At 58.4% G+C, this 18,640-nt stretch overlaps 1 protein-coding gene across 3 annotated transcripts; it reads left to right on the top strand.

The window, feature by feature from the left end:
- The first annotated feature begins 6,217 nt into the window (after positions 1 to 6,217).
- Positions 6,218 to 17,953, top strand: LOC133748246 (sulfotransferase 2B1-like). Of its 3 annotated transcripts, none has more exons than XM_062176925.1 (7): positions 6,218 to 6,311; positions 7,571 to 7,739; positions 11,757 to 11,971; positions 12,523 to 12,649; positions 12,733 to 12,827; positions 14,835 to 15,015; positions 17,747 to 17,953. In XM_062176925.1, the coding sequence occupies exons 2-7, from the start codon at positions 7,598 to 7,600 to the stop codon at positions 17,860 to 17,862; spliced, it is 876 nt and encodes a 291-aa protein (XP_062032909.1). In that variant the 5' UTR covers positions 6,218 to 6,311; positions 7,571 to 7,597; the 3' UTR covers positions 17,863 to 17,953. The 3 variants fall into 3 exon arrangements, with proteins under 3 accessions (XP_062032909.1, XP_062032907.1, XP_062032908.1); XM_062176923.1 differs by having other exon boundaries at positions 7,547 to 7,739; XM_062176924.1 differs by having other exon boundaries at positions 6,224 to 6,311; positions 7,558 to 7,739.
- The last annotated feature ends 687 nt before the right edge of the window (positions 17,954 to 18,640 follow it).

The following is an 18,640-nucleotide window of genomic DNA, read 5'->3' as shown; positions in this document are numbered from 1 at the left end:
CCAGCACGCACCTCCATGCCAAGTGCCCACATCAGATAAGACAACATGCCCCCAGCACGCACCTCCATGCCAAGTGCACACATCGGATAAGACAACATGCCCCCAGCACGCACCTCCACGCCAAGTGCACACATCAGATAAGACAACGTGCCCCCAGCACGTACCTCCACGCCAAGTGCACACATCAGATAAGACAACGTGCCCCCAGCACGCACCTCCACGCCAAGTGCACACATCAGATAAGACAACGTGCCCCCAGCACGCACCTTCACGCCAAGTGCACACATCAGATAAGACAACAGGCCCCCAGCACGCACCTCCACGTCAACAGGCCCCCAGCACGCACCTCCACGCCAAGTGCACACATCAGATAAGACAACATGCCCCCAGCACGCACCTCCACGCCAAGTGCACACATCAGATAAGACAACAGGCCCCCAGCACGCACCTCCATGTCAACATGCCCCCAGCACGCACCTCCACGCCAAGTGCACACATCAGATAAGACAACATGCCCCCAGCACGCACCTCCACGCCAAGTGCACACATCAGATAAGACAACATGCCCCCAGCACGCGCCTCCACACCAAGTGCCCACAGCCTGGAGAACCACAGCAACCTTGTATGCCTGCTGGGCTCCCATACAAGTATTTGCATTTTGTTTCTTGTTCATTCTCTCAGAAAGTTCAGGTGCACACAATGGTGGAACATTCCAGAACAGGTGGGTGGGTACCACTGGCCTCCAGGAAGGCTTTGGGGGAAGGACCCTGGTAGCTGCCACCTGGACTGACAGCAGAGGAGGGATCCCTGGGCAGGGGGGTGGGGGTGGTAGCCTGGGCTCCTGATTCTCGGATAGGAGCTCGAGCTTCCCATCTAAACCACAGATGGGCTCCTACCCGCAGGTGTTGGTGGGGGACCCACAGGACCTCTTCCCCTGCACATCCATTCCCAAGAACCACTCCCCTCTGGACAGTACCTTCCTGGACAGCACCCCAGACTCTGGCCCGCCGACCCCAGCCCACTCACCCTGGCCTCTGTGACACAGCCTTGTCCCGGCCAGGGCCTCCTCCCAGCCCAGGCAGGCTCCCTGTTCTGACCTCTCAGCAGTGCTGGCCCCACCCTGCCACCTGCCTCTCCTCCCAGGCTTGCACAGGAAGGTGAAGAGGCAGGCTCCTGCCTGCCCGAGGGAGCCCTGTGTTGGGGAGGAGGGGGAGGGTGAAGGGCAGGCTGGCAGGGTGGGGATCTGCCCTCCCCGGCCGAGCTGCCAGGCCTCTCCCCAGAGAGGCCCAGGGTGGTTTCTGCAGAGGTGGAATGCTGCCTGCCACCCAGGGTGCTGGCTACCAGGACCACCTCATCGTCCAGCTCTGCCATGAGACTTTGCCAGTCAGCACACACGACTTCCTTGTTCTTGGTCACACTTTAAAATTCTATTTGAGGGGCCGGTGCCGTGGCACAGTGGGTTAAAGCCCTGGCCTGAAGTGCTGGCATCCCATATGGGCACTGGTTCGAGTCCCAGCCGCTCCTCTTCCAATCCAGCTCTCTGCAGTGGCCTGGGAAAGCAGCAGAAGATGGTCCAAGTGCTTAGGCCCCTGCACCCTCACAGGAGACCAGGAAGAAGCTCGTGGCTCCTGGCTTCGGATCGGCGCAGCTCTGGCCATTGCAGTCATTTGGGGGAGTGAACCAACGGAAGGAAGACCTTTCTCTCTGTCTCTCCCTCTCACTGTAACTCTACCTCTCAAATAAATAAATAAATCTTTTTTTTTTTTTTGACAGGCAGAGTTAGAGAGAGACAGAGAGAGAAAGGTCTTTCTTTTCTGTTGGTTCACCCCACAAATGGCCACTATGGCCAGCGCTGCACCAATCCGAAGCCAGGAGCCAGGTGCTTCCTCCTGGTCTCCCATGTGGGTGCAGGGTCCAAGCACTTGGGCCATCCTCCACTGCCTTCCCAGGCCGCAGCAGAGAGCTGGACTGGAAGAGGAGCAACCGGGACAGAATCCGGCGCCCCAACCGGGACTAGAACTCGGGATGCCGGCACCACAGGCAGAAGATTAGGCAAGTGAGCCGCGGCACCGGCCAAAATCTTTTTTTTTTTTTTTTAAGATTTATTTATTTTTTACTTGAGAGTCAGAGTTACAGAGAGAGAGGAGAGGCAGAGAGAGAGAGAGAGAGGTCTTCCATCCACTGGTTCACTCCCCAATTGGCCGCAATGGCCAGAACTGTGCTGATCTGAACCCAGGAGCCAGGAGCTTCTTGCGGGTCTCCCATGTGGGTACAAAGGCCCAAGGACTTGGGTCATCTTCTACTGCTATCCCAGGCCATAGCAGAGAGCTGGATCGGAAATGGAGCATCTGGGACTAGAACTAGCACCCATATGGTATGCTGGCGCTTTAGGCCAGGGCTTTAACCCGCTGCACCACAGCGCCAGCCCCTCAAAAATCTTTTTAAACAAATTCTATTTGAGAGGCAGAACGACATAGAGACAGACAGGCAGTGCTCCCATCTGCTGGTTCACTCCCCAAAAGCCTGCAACAACTAAGGATGGGGAGTCAGGAATGCAATGCAGGTCTCCCATGTGGGTGGCAGAGACCCAGCGACCTGAGCTACACTGCTTCCTCCCAGGCTGTGCACTGACAGGATGGGAGCTGGCGACTGGAGCAGAGCTGGCAACTGAACCCAGATGCTCCAGGTTGGGACACGGGTGTCCCACCTGCTAGGCCAAAGCCTTGCTCCCTATTCTACATCTGAGGGTGAAAGTGTGCCATATTGAGTCACCTGCTACCTGGTGGTACTTTGGTAACGACAGCTCACATACCAGGCAGTGGCCCATGGAGACTCGTGAGCTTGGGACAGGAGCACATTTTTTTTTTAATATTTATTTTACTTATGTATTCATTTATTGATTTTTATTTAAGGTACATATTCTATTTAAAAGGTAGAGTTTCAGAGAGAGATATATCTTTCATCTATTGGTTCACCTCCCAAATGTCCACAATGGCCGGGGATATGCCAGGCCGTGAAGCCAGGAGCAGTGAACCCTAAATTCTTGGGCCATGATCTGCTGGCTTCCCGGGTACATTAGGAGTGAGCTGGCTGGGAAGTGGAGTGGTGCCCACAGTGAAGCCTGCATCCCAAGCTGGGCTCTCAAAGGCCTCGCAAGCATCCGGGCCACAAAGTCGGCCTGGACAAGGCCACGCCAGGTTGCACGTCGCTCTGAACTCGCACTGCAGCCAGAATCAAGGCGGGTGGTCTGCTGCTGAGTTCACCAGAAATCCCTATCACCATGGAATCAGAAATACTCAATAGCTTTCAGGTTGGAGATATCAGGTAGAAAAATGAAAACAGCTCAAGTTTGTTGACAAAAGCATAATTTACCATTTTTTTAAATGAATCATCGATAGCTTACAAAGAAAGGGGGAAGGTTTTTATACCCAGAGGAGTGATGTTTGGGGCCAGCGCTTTGGCATAGCAGGTTAAAGCCCTGGTCAGCAGTGCCAGCATCCCATCTGGGTGACAATTTTCTTTTTCTTTTTCTTTCTGTTTTTTTTTTTTTTTTTTTTTTTTTTGACAGGCAGAGTGGACAGTGAGAGAGAGAGACAGAGAGAAAGGTCTTCCTTTTGCCGTTGGTTCACCCTCCAATGGCCCCCGCGGTAGCGCGCTGCGGCCGGCACACCGCGCTGATCCGATGGCAGGAGCCAGGTGCTTATCCTGGTCTCCCATGGGGTGCAGGACCCAAGCACTTGGGCCATCCTCCACTGCACTCCCTGGCCACAGCAGAGAGCTAGCCTGGAAGAGGGGCAACCGGGACAGGATCGGCGCCCCGACTGGGACTAGAACCTGGTGTGCCGGCGCCGCAAGGCGGAGGATTAGCCTAGTGAGCTGCGGTGCCGGCCTCTGGGTGACAATTTTAATCTGATCCAGCTCCCTGCTAATGTACATGGGAAAGCAACAGAAGATGGCCCACGTCCTTGGGCCCCTGTACCCACATGGGAGACCCAGAATAAGCTCCTGGCTCCTGGCTTCAGATCAGCTCAGCTCCAGCCACTGTGGCCATTTGAGAAGTGAGCCATCAATGAAAGACCTCTATGTCTGTCTCTACCTCTCTCTGTAACTCCTTCAAAGATATTAAAAAAAAAATTTTTTTTAAAAAAGGACATTAAAGAACCAGTAACATTTTTAAAGGAACCATAAAGTTATAATTTATCCTTCATGGTTTACTCAGCCCATGTGATTAACTTTGTTCTGCTTTGACCAGCAGTTTTATGAACCCATAAGCTTTTAAAGAATTATTTATTTTCACTTTTATTTGCAAGAGGGAAGCACACACCACAAACACACAGATCTCCCATCTGCTGAGTCACGCTAAGTGCCCTCAGCAATGTCCTTGGGCTGGGCCAAGGCCAGGAGCCTGGAACTGCGTCCAGGCTGAGCAGGTGGCTGGCAGGGGCCCAGTTGCTTGAGCTGTCACCTGCTGCTTCCCAGGTGCACATCAGTAGAGGCCGGAGTGCTTCCTGGATCTGGGACTTGAACCTCGACCCTCCAGAGTGTGTGCAGGCGCCCCAGGCAGTGTCTCGCCCGCCCTGCTCCATGTTTTTTAATTAGAATTTTAGGAATTCTGACTTAATCCACTGATCTGCTCCCAAAGCTGTTCCAGGAGCCTGGCCCAGACCTGTATCCAGACGGCCCCTCTCTGAGGAGGACACCCTGGCCTCGAGCTGACAGGAGTGCACAGAGCTGTCGGCGGAAAGCAGCACCGCCGACGAGCTGTGCCTTCCTTGTGACGGACGACACTCGGAACAAGCTGTGACTGACGACATCGAGTAACGTGCCACGGCTGGTGAGCGCATGGGCAGATTCGGGGGACAACATGCATGATTTTTTTAAGGTAAGGGTTACAGACACAGAGAGGGGGCAGACAGACGATCTTCCACTGGTTCACTCCCTAGATAGGCGCAATGGCCAGGGCTGGGCCAGACTGAAGCCACGCGCTTCATCTGGGTCTCCAGTGTGGATGCAGGGGCCCAATCACTTGGGCCATCCTCTGATGGTTTTCTCAGGTCATTCTAGGGAGCTGGATCAGAAGAGAAGCACCTGGGACTCAAACCAGTGTCCACATGGGGAGGCAGGCTGCAGCTTTACCTGCTGGGCCACAGCACCAGCCCGCACGGTGGCTTCTGAAACAAGGATATTCCACCTTTGCAAACTGATGGGGGGGGGGGGGGGCGAGTGCCTCTTCTCTGAAAGTTGTCAGAGTCCACACAGACTCAGCTCCACAAACCCTCACCAAACACAGAGCCAAGCGGCCCTGAAAGAGGGAGCAAAGCACTGCTCCCCGCAGACTGCCAGGCCCCCACCCAGCAGGTGTCTGCTAATTCTGGTTTGACACCACCACCATCACCAGCTCCACCTCCCTCACAGCAAAGTTGTGTTTGGGGGGGGTGTTGCTCCTGCAGTCTAAAGTGGGACCGGGGAGTTGGATACAGGAGAGGAGTCTGGGCAGCAGTCACACATCTGGGAGCAACTGAGGGGTTCCGGGGTGCCGTGCACACACAGGACAGGCGCTGAGGGGTTCCGGGGTGCCGTGCACACACAGGACAGGCGCTGAGGGGTTCCGGGGTGCCGTGCGCACACAGGACAGGCGCTGAGGGGTTCCGGGGTGCCGTGCGCACACAGGACAGGCGCTGAGGGGTTCTGGGGTGCCGTGCGCACACAGGACAGGCGCTGAGGGGTTCCGGGGTGCCATGCGCACACAGGACAGGCGCTAGAGATGACAGTGCCTGGGTACTAACACTGTGAGAGTGGAAAAAGCAAAGATACAGCAAAGTGGAGACAAAAGGGATGCTTGGGACGTGAGCGAAGGAGTGAGCGCCGGCTTCAAACAGAGAAACCAAGAGAGAGACCTGCCCGGCCCGGCTGTGGCCACCAAGCAGGCAGCTGGAGTCCCCGGCGGGCCCAGGGCTCCTTCACAGCGTTTACTGTTCGGTGAAATGACACACTGCGGCGTATTTACAGAAACAAGAGTTGGTGTGATGCGACTCCAACGTTTAGAAGAAAACCAGACCCCAGCACCGCGCGAGACCTGAGACTGCAGCCCTCATTGTTCTGCGGATTCCTTTCTGCCCCTCCCCCAGCGGTGCTGGCACCCAGGGGCCAGGGGAGGGGCCTCCTCCCGCAGGTCCCCTGACCCCAGCCCAGCCCAATCCCAGTGCCTGCTCGCAGACTCTGGCCCTGCGTTTCAGGGTGGAGCTTCCTTGGAACAGCCCGAGTGGGTGAGCCACGTTTTCCAGGGCCTGGCCGGAGAGGAGGACCTGGTGGTGAGTGGGGGCTTGGCAGGGCCGTGGGGAGCATGGAGGGGACTGGCGAGGGGGGCTGCTCAGGGACCCCAGCCACACACGTGCCACCCTCATCTGGGCAGCTGCTGGTGAAGGAGAAGGGGTCTTCCTGGGAGGGGGGCGCCCTGGACAGAATCTGCCGCCCCACCAATCCCGCCACTACTTTGAGGTTTCCGGTCTGGAGACAGGCAGTTCCAAGGCCTCTCCCATGGGTCTGTCCACTGCCCTGCAGCCCCAGCTGTGGAATCTTGGCCAACAGGGGGCCGCAGGCTTGGGGGCCAAACGGGCACCAGGCCCTTGCCTGACAGCAGCTGCCAGCGGAGATGAGTGGGATAGGTTCTTGTCTATGGGCAAAAAAGAATTCAGACATGAGACAGAGCAGTGGTAAACAAGGTAGCAAAGTTTAACAGGGCGTGACATCGGTCAAACAGATGGGGCAGAATCCCAGACCGTCCAGTCACTCAGGCTAGGGAAAGCAAGGTGGCATGCTTAGACGGAGAGAATGCACCTGGCAGGCCAGGCCGGGTGGCTCAGCAGAGAGCTGAGCACAGTCTGTGTTCAGACTGGGGCTTATAAGGCCACGGGGTTCATCCTTCCTCGACCCCCTCCTCCAGGACCAAGGGTTTGCTCAGTGTGAATTAGGTGAAGTTCCCCGCAGGGTTTCACTACTCAGAGCTGTCAGACTGGGGGGGGGGGGGGGGCACCTGGTGTTGGGTAGAGGAGCCTCCCCTAGGCTGCCGGCCTTGGAAGAAGGCTAGGAGGTTTCATTGCCCAGTGTTATCGGGCTTGGTAACCCATGTGGTCCCCAGCAGATAGAATTCTCCTGTGGAGCTTTCCTTAGGGGAGGCTGAGAGCACCTGTGGAGTTACTGTGGTGTGGGCAGGACTTCCAGGTGAAGATACTGGGCTGCCTCCAAGCTGAGCTTCTGAAGATGCTTTGTTTTCCTTAGACCTCTCACACACCTGGGCTAATTTTTAACTTCCTACCTAACAGAGCCAGGTACCAGGAGGCCAGGGTCACTGCCCAGATCAATGTCTGCCCCACGGGGCAGGCCAGGTTAATCAGGGTCCTTGGGGCGACCCAATGGCAGCAGCTGGGACTCAGGACAGTGGCTGGTAGCCACCTTGTGAACATCCTAACCACAGGTGCTGCTGAGCCCAGGCACCTGTTGGCCTGGCTGGGCCCATGCGTAACAGACTCCCTCTCCCATCCCCTAGTTCACACCCAGCCCTCCCCTTCAGAGCCCTGGGACAGAGCCTAAAGCCAACATGAGCAGGGACCTGGACTCCGTGGAGGTGTTCGACGGCATCCGCTTCCCAGGGTACTTGCATACCCCAGAGTCCCTGCAGGCCGCCTGCGCCTTCCAGTTCCAGGACACGGATGTCCTGCTGGTGACATTCCCCAAGTCAGGTGAGGGGCAGCTGGGTGGGTTCTGGGCGAGGCAGGGACCAGTTCCTGCCATCCAACCACCAGGCCTCCATCCACCTTGCCCTGAGGTCCCTCCCTTCACGTAATTCCAAGGGGTTGCCTCTCTGGCCTAAGTCTGTAATGTTCAATTCCAGAGCCCCCAGAGTCCTAGTGGCCTTGGGGCTTCGCTCTGGTGCTGCAGTGTCCGTGCCTTGAGCCATCAGCAAGCCTCCCCTCTGCGGCCCTTGGAGCCAGGTGGGGTGTGTGTGTGTGTGTGTGTGTGTGATGCCACACACCTGGGTATTTGCTAGGGACAGTGTGTGCGTGGTGCGTCCACAGTCCTGGCTGGCAGGACCAACTCTGGTTTCCCCTGAAGCTGTTCTGGGTGTGGATGGGGTTTGCCTTCCCTGGGCCTTGGGGGGAGCAGGGTTTGCAGCCCTCCCCTTTCATCCCATGCAGGCCAGTGCCAGCCTGGTGTTGGCAGGACCCTGAATCTAGAAAGAGCAGGTCCCCAGAGACAGGGAGTCCGACAGCTGCCCTCTGCTAGGTTTCCCGGGAACAGCCCCGGTCCAGCGTGGAGTGGCAGGAAGAGCAGGCCCTGCCTGTCTGAGCTGGAAGCTGGGGGATCAGCTGGGATGGGGGGGACGCAGTGCTTGGGTGCACCAGTGCTTCCACCACCCATCACTGGTCCACTCTCTCCTCGTTCCCTTCTCCTTCCAGGCCACACCCAGGGGCTGGCCTGGGGGCGGGCATTTCCTGTTGGCTCCAGGATTAGCCCCTGTGGGGCTGTGGTTCCTGGACAGCCAAGGCCGGCCCCGGCCTCTACACGGGACCCCCACTCCCCAGGCTGGGCCGTGGCTGTGCTGGGCATGTCCTGTCCTATGGTTAGCAAGAAACAGGTGCCCACTCACTCCTCACCCAGCCTGGCCTGCAACCTACATGTACTGTGGCTTCTGAGATGGCGAGGGGCTGAGGTCTCCTTTCTATTCCAGAAGCCAACAAGCTAAGAAAGGGGACTGTGGGCATCAGCCAGCTGTCGGGCACCTGACGGGGACTGAGTGACGTCCAACAGCTGACCCCAGGGAAAGGGCAGTTGCTTGGGACTCCTCCTTCCAGTACCTTCGGGAACACCGTGTGGCTGGAGTTCCTGATGTCCTCACTACCAGGCTAGAATGTTCCAGAAGGTCAATCAGGGAACCCATCATTTCTATCAATGGGAGCTGGCCCAGAGGGTCAAGGTCAGAGGTCAGGGTCAGGGTCTCCCACCTGCCAGGCCAGGATGCTGCAGTGCAGGGAGCAGCCCACCGATCCTCCACCTCAGCCCCTCGCCTGTGGGCTGCCAGTCTGAGCCTATGTAGGGCATGAGATAGCTCCTGCAGGTGCACCCCTGTGCTGGTCAGCCCTGAGCCTGCTGACCACTCCCTGGACCCTGCAGTATTGGAAACTCAATGGCCCAAGAACAGCACACATGGCCTGCTCTGCGCTGGACACGGGGCCCACCCACGGAGCCTGTGCTTCTCCTTCTCAATTATAAAGTCAGCACACGCAAGATGACCACACAAGAAACGGTGGGGTCTGAGCCCTTCCTGGAAAAACACCCAGCTTTCTCACAGAAGACCCCGAGCGGCTCTGTGGGGCGCACGCATCCTCACACAGCGAGAATGTGCTGCACCCACAAGAGGCCTCATCCACAGTTCCGCCCCACCCCCCAGGTTAGCCATTTGGAAACATTAGACAGGAAATTCCAGAAACAAACAATTCATACATTTTACGCTGCACACTGGGACCCATGTTTGGCCAAGCAGGTAGGGCCACACGGGCCACATGCACGTTGTGCACCCTGGAAGGCGGCAAGGACGGCACAAGTACTCACATCCCTGCCACCCACAGCGAGACCTGGGTGGACTTCCTGGCTTCAGCCTGGTGCAGCCCCAGCTGAGGCAGGCATCTGGGGAGTGACCAGCAGACGGGCGCTCTCTTTCTCTATGGAGACCTTTGTGTCATTGTTTCTCAAATGCGTTTTAAACAATGTTAAAGACTGTGCTGTTCTGAGGAGTGTGGCGGAATCCCATGCCCGGCCTGCCGTGGCCATCAGAGTGCCAGCGTCCGAGTTCCCCTTGTTCTAGTTAGCAGTGGCCTGGGAGCTCGCCAGTGACACCTGCAACCTGGACGTCCCCAAGGGGGCCTCGAAGGGCTCCCTTCAGCTGGGAAGGCCGACGTTCGGACCTAGCAAGTAAGGGGACAGCACGAAGCCGTTGGAGCCATGGTGAGAACACCTCTGCAATCTGAAGCCTGAGCCGGCAGCCGAACTCCTGCCGGCTGTGCCGTTGCACCGCACGTGGCAGATGTGGCCATACAGCACAGCAAGCTTTAGAAAGAGGGTTCTGACAGCACTGCACTGCCTACATGGAGGCTTCAAGAAGGACCCCCCAAAACAGTGAGGCCCCCCACTTACTGCAGGCCAGGGAGGGGAGAGGCAGAGACCACTCACTGGTACACTAAACTTCATTGTAGGTGTGAATACCTATGACAAAACTTAGTGTACCTCCAGGTTCAGGCGTCCGTAGGGGGCCTGGGGTAGGGGGACCCATGGACTCAGCAGTGTCCGGCTTTGCTAGGTGGGTCATTGAAATCCTTCTCTAACTCTCAGCCTCGCTCTCTGCCATGTCATAAACTCAGTAAAATTGGGCCATGACCTTCATTTTTGGGAAAACACATCAGACTCAACTGGCTAGGACCCGTGTGTGTCACACCTGAGCAGGCTTCAGGACTCCGGTGTGTGCACACATGTGTCTGGCCTGTGTGAAGGTCTCACGACTGAAGCTCTCAGAACACATCAGCACAGCATCTCGTAGGATTCCCCAAGAGGCTCCCAGCAAACCTCAGAAGTCGCTCGGCCCAAAGTGTGGGACCTACATTTTGACGGACACCTTGGCACACCAGGCTTTAACTGAAGAACCATGGAAGACCTGAAGAACCAGGACTGTGAGGAGATGCCGACACGTGGATGCTAGCATACATGGTGTGGACATGGGCCCACGTATGGCCTGGGGTAAGGCAGTGGGGTTCCCACATCATGGCTGACATTGGGTTACAGTTTGGTTAGAGTCACAACAAACTTTGATTCTGAAATTGAGCTCCAATGACCTTCACCAATTCCACAGACACTACCACCTTGTATGCACCCTCTCTCCACACTCCTGGGTTCTCTGTGGCCTCAGCGCCCTCTGTCCGCACTCCTTGTCCCTCCGTGGCCTCAGCGCCCTCCGTCCACATTTGTCTCTCCATGATTCAGAGCCCCCTCCACACACATGCTCCTTGGTTCCGTGACTACCCACACCCACACATACATCGGCTCCATGCACCTTCCTCGTCAGGTTTCAGACCAATGGGACTGCCCGATTTGGGCTGTGAACCTCCAAACCCCGGAGCTGAAACTAATCTCCCTAATAAAGTTCTCACTGTGTTTGCGGTATCAACTGGCGGAGGTGGGACCCTTTTTTCTGCCCTGGGCCATCTGGATATATGTAACACCACTCATGGGCCACACAGCTCATCCATTTAAAAGTCCGCCTGCTACGGGTGCAGCACATTTCAGGTCCCTCCTGCAGTCTCCTAGGCGGGGCCGGCCTCTCCCCAGCCCTGGAGGAGAAGCTGTGGAGCCTGCTCCCCTCAGTCCTTGTGGGGGAAGGACGACCGTGGCTTCTGTGGGCTCTGGTCCAGGTTACAGGCCACACCAGGAGGACCTTCCAGAGAGGAAGGAGAGCAGAGCTACAGAGATGGTGTCCATCCCCTGGCAAACGTGTGAGCAGCGTGTGGCTGGAAACGGGGCTCAGGCTTCGCTGACGAGGTCTCGGGTGGAAACGAGGGGCCTGTTCCTGGGAACTCACGGAAGGAACCCGTGACACAGGTCAAGAGCTTGATGAGCTGTGCGTGGCCCTGTGTCTGTGGAGCTCACGGGGCTGCGACAGGAAGCAAGCTGCCGCCTCCTGGCCCAACTTTCCCTGCTCGGCCTCACAGGTACTACGTGGATGCAGCAGATCCTGAGCCTCATCTTCTGCGAGGGCGACCTGAGGCCCATTCACCACTGCCCCAACTGGGCCCGCATGCCCTGGCTGGAGCACATCTCTTTCCAAGGCTTCCTGGCCCAGATGGACCCTGCCCGACCCCGTCTTCTCACCACCCACCTGCAAGCCAGGGCCCTGGCCCCCGCCCTGAAGAAGTCCAATGCTCGGGTAAGGGACAGGCCACTGCCCTCCTCCTGAGCACCCCAGGATCAGAAGCAGGCTCTCGGAGCACACGGGCTCCTGGGGGTATTGCCCAGAGGAGAGGGGTGGGGGCAACGGGCAAAATCCCAGCAGGAAAGAGCCTGTGGCTGAGCTGAGGAAGGGTCTGGGTGGCTTCTCCTGCCAGACCAGGGACATGGCCAGCACTGAGGGTCAGGAGGGCCTAGGTCTGGTGGATGGCTCTGGGGAAGATCAGCCCGTCCATACCTGGGAGGCCCACACCTGCCGCAGACATCTCCAGGCCTTGTGGAAGCAGCCAGAGCCCAGTCACGCAGGACCCACTCACCTCTGGGGGTCATCACAGGCTTGGCCTTAGGGAGCTCAGGGCACAAGTTCTGACGATACCTCTGGGTGGGCTTGGCTGGGCCCGCTGTCCCCAGGGCAGTCAGGCACCAGCTGAAGGCATGTGCGCCACAGCTGGCACCAACCTCATCTTCCCTCCACCCTTCCTGGAGGGGAGCTGGGGCCACAGACTAGGCAGAGAAGGGCTCTCCCAACAGGTGGTATACATGGCACGGCACCCCAAGGACGTGCTGGTCTCCTTTTACCACTTCCATCGAATGGCCAGCTTCCTGCCGGACCCCAGCTCCTTCCAGGATTTTGTGGATGAGTTCCTTGCGGGCAAAGGTGGGTGTCCTGGGGGCCCCCTCCTGGAACCCTGGCTGGTAGGGCAGCCTCCTCTGAGGAGCCCCTGCTGTCCCTCTCCCCAGGCTTCTACAACTCTTGGTTTGACCACGTGAAGGAGTGGCTGAGCCTCCTGCAGGATCTGAACATGCTTTTTGTCACTTACGAGGAGCTGCACCAGGTGGGTCTGCTGCCCCCCAGGCCTGCAGGACAGTCCCCAGCCCCTCTGGAACACTCTGGACAGGTCCACCAGCTGGACTGGGCCCTCCAGCACCTCGTGACTCCAGTGTAGTTACACACATGTGAGATTTGGCGGGGGCATGGGGGGTGTTCAGGAGCCACTTTTGTGTGCATTTTAACATTTGTTATTCAACTTATTGTAGTAGACTTCAAGCCCTTATTCTTCCCAAGTTCTACATTTAGTGTCCAAATTTTATTCTGTTTATCTACCAAAGAAGTCTTTAGTTCGTATTTGATTCCATTTATAAACTCAGATAAGTTTCTATACGCATTTTAATTGTTAATAAATTCAATCTGTCTTTGGTATCCCACAATCATCAAACAAAACACATAGGCCTTGCCCTACTCAGCCAGCTCCTGTCTGTCCAGCCAGTGCTATTCTGGTACTGCTTATAGATCGGGAGATTTCAGCCTAGAGCTACCCATTCAAGCCCCTTTCTTAATGACCAACCTTACTTACTTCTAACGCTGGCCTCGTGCCTCATCCCAAGCCCTGGGTGCGTGATCAGGAGTTCAGAACTCGTTGGAGGGTAGGAATCGCCACACATGTATGTCCTGACTCACGGGACAGCAGCCATCGTCAGACAGTGCCTCTCTCTAACCTGAAAACATTAGAATAGATTACAAGTGGCTTCAGCTGAGGCCAAGCTTGCCCAATCAAATGGATTTGGGTGCAAAATTCAGTTCCCCGAGATTCTGGATGTAGGAGTGGTTAATCAGATCTGTGGCCAGATTCTCTGAAGTACTTGAAAAATCTCTCAATGCCAAACTTCATTTCCTTAACACAAAAATAGTAATGTGTAGCTTCGTTCTTCAGAATTGTTGTACTTACCTGATGTTTAATTTTAAGCCACTGAGAAGTTAAAAATGATGCTTTCACAAATTTGGACACAGCCTAGGCCCTGGCAGATGTGTGAGAGGGGGCTGGAGTCCCCTCCTGTCTTCACAAAACTGTTCATCTTACGCCCCTTCTAGCACATGGACTTTACTGGGGTAGCACCTGTCTGTCCCCGGAGCACATACAGCACCTGGCACACAGCAAGTGCTCAGAGGCACTGACTGAACAACCATCAGCAGCACACAGCAACGACTCAGAAGTGTTGAGGGAACAAGCATCTCACAGAGAGAGGACGAGGCACGAGCCCTGTGGCTCCCTGCTGGCTGAGCTGTAGTGCCCAGGACCTCGGCTGACAAATCAGGGTGTTTTTGTTTTTGTTTTTAAGTATATACTATCAACAATCAGTTGACTTTCTAAAAAATGTATCTTTTTCCGGCCGGCGCCGCGGCTTACTAGGCTAATCCTCCGCCTGCGGCACCGGCACACCAGGTTCTAGTCCCAGTCGGGGTGCCGGATTCTGTCCTGGTTGCTCCTCTTCCAGGCCAGCTCTCTGCTGTGGCCCGGGAAGGCAGTGGAGGATGGCCCAAGTGCTTGGGCCCTGCACCCCATGGGAGACCGGATGGTGCTCCCGGCTTCAGCCTGGCCCAGTCCTGGCTATTGCAGTCATGACGGGGAGTGAACCAGTGGACAGAAAACCTCTCTCTCTCCCTCTCTCTAACTCTGCCTTTCAAATTAAAAAAATAAATTTTTCTAAGCCACCTAACAACACATCTGTGTCTACCCCCAACCACCCACACATTTATCACCTGTCCACCAAGCCATCTGCCACCATCTGTGTACCGCCCACCCGTGTGTCTACCGTCTGATCGTTGGCCCACCCACCCATCTGGCCATCTAATTTTGGGCTTACTCTGCTGGAACTCCCACTGCACATGGGGCGTTTTATATCCTGGACTTTTCTCTACAGGTCTTCTGACTTGGCGTACATAGCTCCTCATGTCTGGACACCAGCGCTCTCCAACCTCTTGCCGGCACCGCCCTGCGTGCTGATTACCTGGCGAGCGGCCAGCAGGCCTCGTCCCCTCACTGGTCTCTCCTCTCTGAGTCCAGGAGCCCCGGCGCACCATCCGGAAGCTCGGCGAGTTTCTGGGGCGCCCGCTGGGTGAGCAGGAGGAGGACGTCATCCTGGGCCACAGCAGCTTCTCCTTCATGAGCCAGAGCAGCGCGGCCAACTACAGCCTGGTGCCCAAGGACATCATGGACCCCGAGCGCAGCCCGTTCCTGCGGAAAGGTAGGGCCCGCGCCTGGGCGTCGCCAGCCGCACCCGGCAGCCCTCCCTCGCTTCCCGGACGCCAGGGGTCACCGCCACCGCTCCCAGCCCCCCGCTGGCTAGCTGGGGGCCCCGTCTCCCGCGGGCACAGCGCCTCCCGGGGCCCAGGAGGGCGTCCCCTGAAACCAGCCCTGAGTCCCCGCTCCCAGGGACACTGACCTCCGCTCGCTGCCAGGGCAGGCCCGGGCGCCAGGGTGCCGCGTGCCCCGCGGGGCCAGCGCCTCAGGGCTGGCGGTCAGCGCCCGGTGCCCCTCAGGGCTGGCGGTCAGCGCCCGGTGCCCCTCAGGGCTGGCGGTCAGTGCCCGGTGCCCCGCGGGGGTCAGCGCCCGGTGCCCCTCAGGGCTGGCGGTCAGCGTCGGGTGCCCCTCAGGGCTGGCGGTCAGCGTCGGGTGCCCCTCAGGGCTGGCGGTCAGCGCCCGGTGCCCCTCAGGGCTGGCGGTCAGCGTCCGGTGCCCCTCAGGGCTGGCGGTCAGCGCCCGGTGCCCCTCAGGGCTGGCGGTCAGTGCCCCGTGCCCCGCGGGGGTCAGCGTCTCAGGCCCTGGCGCCAGGGTGTCCGGTGCCCCGCGGGGGTCAGCGGTGAGTGCCCGGTGCCCAGTGCCCCTCGGGGTCGAAGCCGCCGCCTGCGTGCTCCTCGGAGGTCGGCGCCACGGCCCCCTCCCCAGCCCAGCCGGAAGCGGTAGGGAGAGTGCCCTTGGCGCGTCTGCGCGTGCGCAGCTGAGCCCACGTGTCTCTGCCTCCCGCGTGGGAGACCCGGATGCAGTTCCCGCCTGCTGGCTTCAGCCTGGCCCCACCCTGGCTGGCATCTGGGGAGGGAACCGGCGGATGGAAGATCTCTCTGTGTGACGCTGACTGTCAAATAAATAAATCTTTTATTTTATTTTTTGACAGGCAGAGTGGACAGTGAGAGAGACAGGCAGAGAGAAAGGTCTTCCTTTTCCGTTGGTTCACCCTCCAATGGCCGCTGCGGCCGGCGCATCTCGCTGATCCGAAGCCAGGAGCCAGGTGCTTCTCCTGGTCTCCCACAGGGTGCAGGGCCCAAGCACTTGGGCCATCCTCCACTGCCTTCCCGGGCCACAGCAGAGAGCTGGACTGGAAGAGGAGCAACTGGGACAGATTCTGGTGCCCTGACCGGGACTAGAACCTGGTGTGCTGGTGCCGCAGGAGGAGGATTAGCCTGTTGAGCCACGGCGCCGGCCTCAAATAAATAAATCTTAAAAAACAAATAAATAAAATCTGCAGGGGGCAGTCCTTGGCTCAGCCCAGCCAGGGCAGGGGTCTCCTGAACCACGGCAGCTCTTGGAACGATCGTGTTTTTCTTTTTTCGAAAAAGATTTTTTTTTTAAACATTCATTTGTTTACTTGAAAGGCAGAGTGAGGTTCTTATGTATCCAGATATAGCGAGAGGTCTTCCACCCGCTGGTTCATTCCTCGAATGGCCGCAATGGCCAGGGCTGGGCCAGGCCGAAGCCGGGAGCCTAGAGCTTCCTCCAGGTCTGCCACGTGGGTCAGGCCCACGCATGTGGGCCATCACTGCTACTTTCCAGGCCATAGCAGGGAGCTGGGTCGGAAGTGGAGCAGCCAGGGTTTGGATATGGGATGCGGGCATAGAGGCTTGACACCCTGTGCCACAACGCCTGTCCCAGGAGGCCTCTCAACACGCTGAGGCCACCCTCCCCTTGACCAGCTTGGCTTTGCATTCGTGGGCAGTCTGCTATTAGTAGTTGCGGATGGACTGGTGGCGGTGTAGACTACTCGGAGATGCGCTCCTGGCCGCACCGCCCAGTGCCTGGTGGTGGTTCACCGTGGTGGGGGGCCGCCTCAGGAGGTTAGCACCTCCAGCGCCATCACTGCAGCGACCAAAAGCCCAGCCCTGGGGTTGGCTCCGCCCATGTTGAACCCGCGGTGGAACCACGATGCTCCCTGCATGTGGGAGCCAGGGCCCAGCCCTTCAACGCCCACAGCTAGGATGGCTTGGCAAAGGCCCCCATGCCACGCTCTCAGGACAGGCTCTGGGCTGAGGACCCAGGCACAGCCCCCACGCCACTGACCCTTCAGGGGCCGGAGGCAGGTTCATTTCCTGGGGCCGCCGTGCCTGGGGGGTTAAAACAAACACTTTTCTCCTGTCAGTCTGGCGGCCAGCAAAGCCGAGGGCTGGGCAGCAAAGTCGTGCTCCCCCCGGAGCTCCTGGGGAGCTCTGGCCTCGCTGCCTCTGCCCGCTGCTGGTGGCCTGTCGTGCTCGCCTGGTGGGTGGATCCCGGCAGTCTCTGCTCTGCCCCCTGGTGATGAGGACCCCGCTGGATGATGGCTTGTAGTGAGGGCACGGTCACAGGCACAGCTTTGTCTTCAGTAAACCTTAGCTTCTTGCAACCACTTAGTTATGTCTCCTTTTGTTTTAAAGGGGGGGGGGGGTGCTCCCTCTGCTGCCCAAATGCCTGCAACAGCTGGGGCTGGGCCAGGCTGAAGCCAGCACCAGGAGCTCCACGTGGGCCTCCCATTGGATGGTCAGGGCTCAAACAGTTGGCCCGGCATCGCCTGCTGCCTCTGGAGCGCTGACACGAGCTGGCGTGCAGCGTTAGCCAGGACTCTGCCCCGGCACTAGGCACGGGCATCCCGAGTGGTGCCCCACCCTGTGCCTGCAGTGTCGCTTCCCTGAGCCTCGGCTAACGCCCTCTGCCCCCCTCCCTGCCCGCAGGTGTCGTGGGGGACTGGCAGGAGCACTTCACGCCAGAGCAGAATGAGAAATTCAATGCCGTGTACCAGGCCAAGATGGGGGACTGCAGCCTCTGCCTGCCCTGGATCATGGACTGATGGCCTCGCCCGCCCTGCCTGCTGCCTGGGGCCCGGCCTCCTGACCGCCCACGCTCTGCTGCCTCCCTGGCCTGGCAATAAAATGCTGTGTGGACCCTTCCTCAGCGTGACCTGGGCCCATTTTCTGCTGGGACTCAGCCCACCCACTCTTCGCCCATCCCTCCTCTGGTTGAGACCCCAGGACCCCGATCCCTCGGGAGCCTGGGCTGCTGGCCTTTAGCCCTTTTGTCCTCCAGCCTGCTGACGATGGCCTTCCCAGACCCTCCCTCCAGGGCCCAAGGGGCAGCAGTGGGGCCGAGCGCTGGGAAGGGGCCCTCCCTGCCATGCTGCCAACCCCAGAGGCCCTCATCCCAGTGGTGCAGCTGTTCTGGAAATTTCTAACTGCATAGAGGGATTGGGGGTACTGAGGCACCCCGGGCCCCAGAGTGAGCCAGCGGGCCTGACCATCTCAGCCTGTGTCAGAGAGGCCTCTTCTGAGCCCAGCCCATGCTGGCTAGGCCAAAGGAGAATGCATCAGTCCCTGGTGTGTGGCTTCAGGCACAGCCAGGTCCGGGCGAAATCCTTGTGTAGTCAGAAGTGCCCCATTCTGTGTGGAAGTCCACCCCCACGCCCTGCCGGTGCGCTGGCCTTGATCAAGCTCACTCCTCCCCCGAACTCGAGACCCAACCAGGACCACAGCAACCCAGTCCTCACCCTGGACTGAGCTGCTGGGGAGACCCTCCTCACTCACTGTGTCCTCACCTCCTCTCTGGGGGCACAGGCGCTGTGGTGACATCAC

This window comes from Lepus europaeus, chromosome 19 (genome assembly GCF_033115175.1).
Source record: "Lepus europaeus isolate LE1 chromosome 19, mLepTim1.pri, whole genome shotgun sequence".
In the NCBI taxonomy this organism is placed as follows: Eukaryota; Metazoa; Chordata; class Mammalia; order Lagomorpha; family Leporidae; genus Lepus; species Lepus europaeus.
Note: the sequence above shows the minus strand (reverse complement) of the source record. Positions and strands in the feature narration are given on the sequence as shown.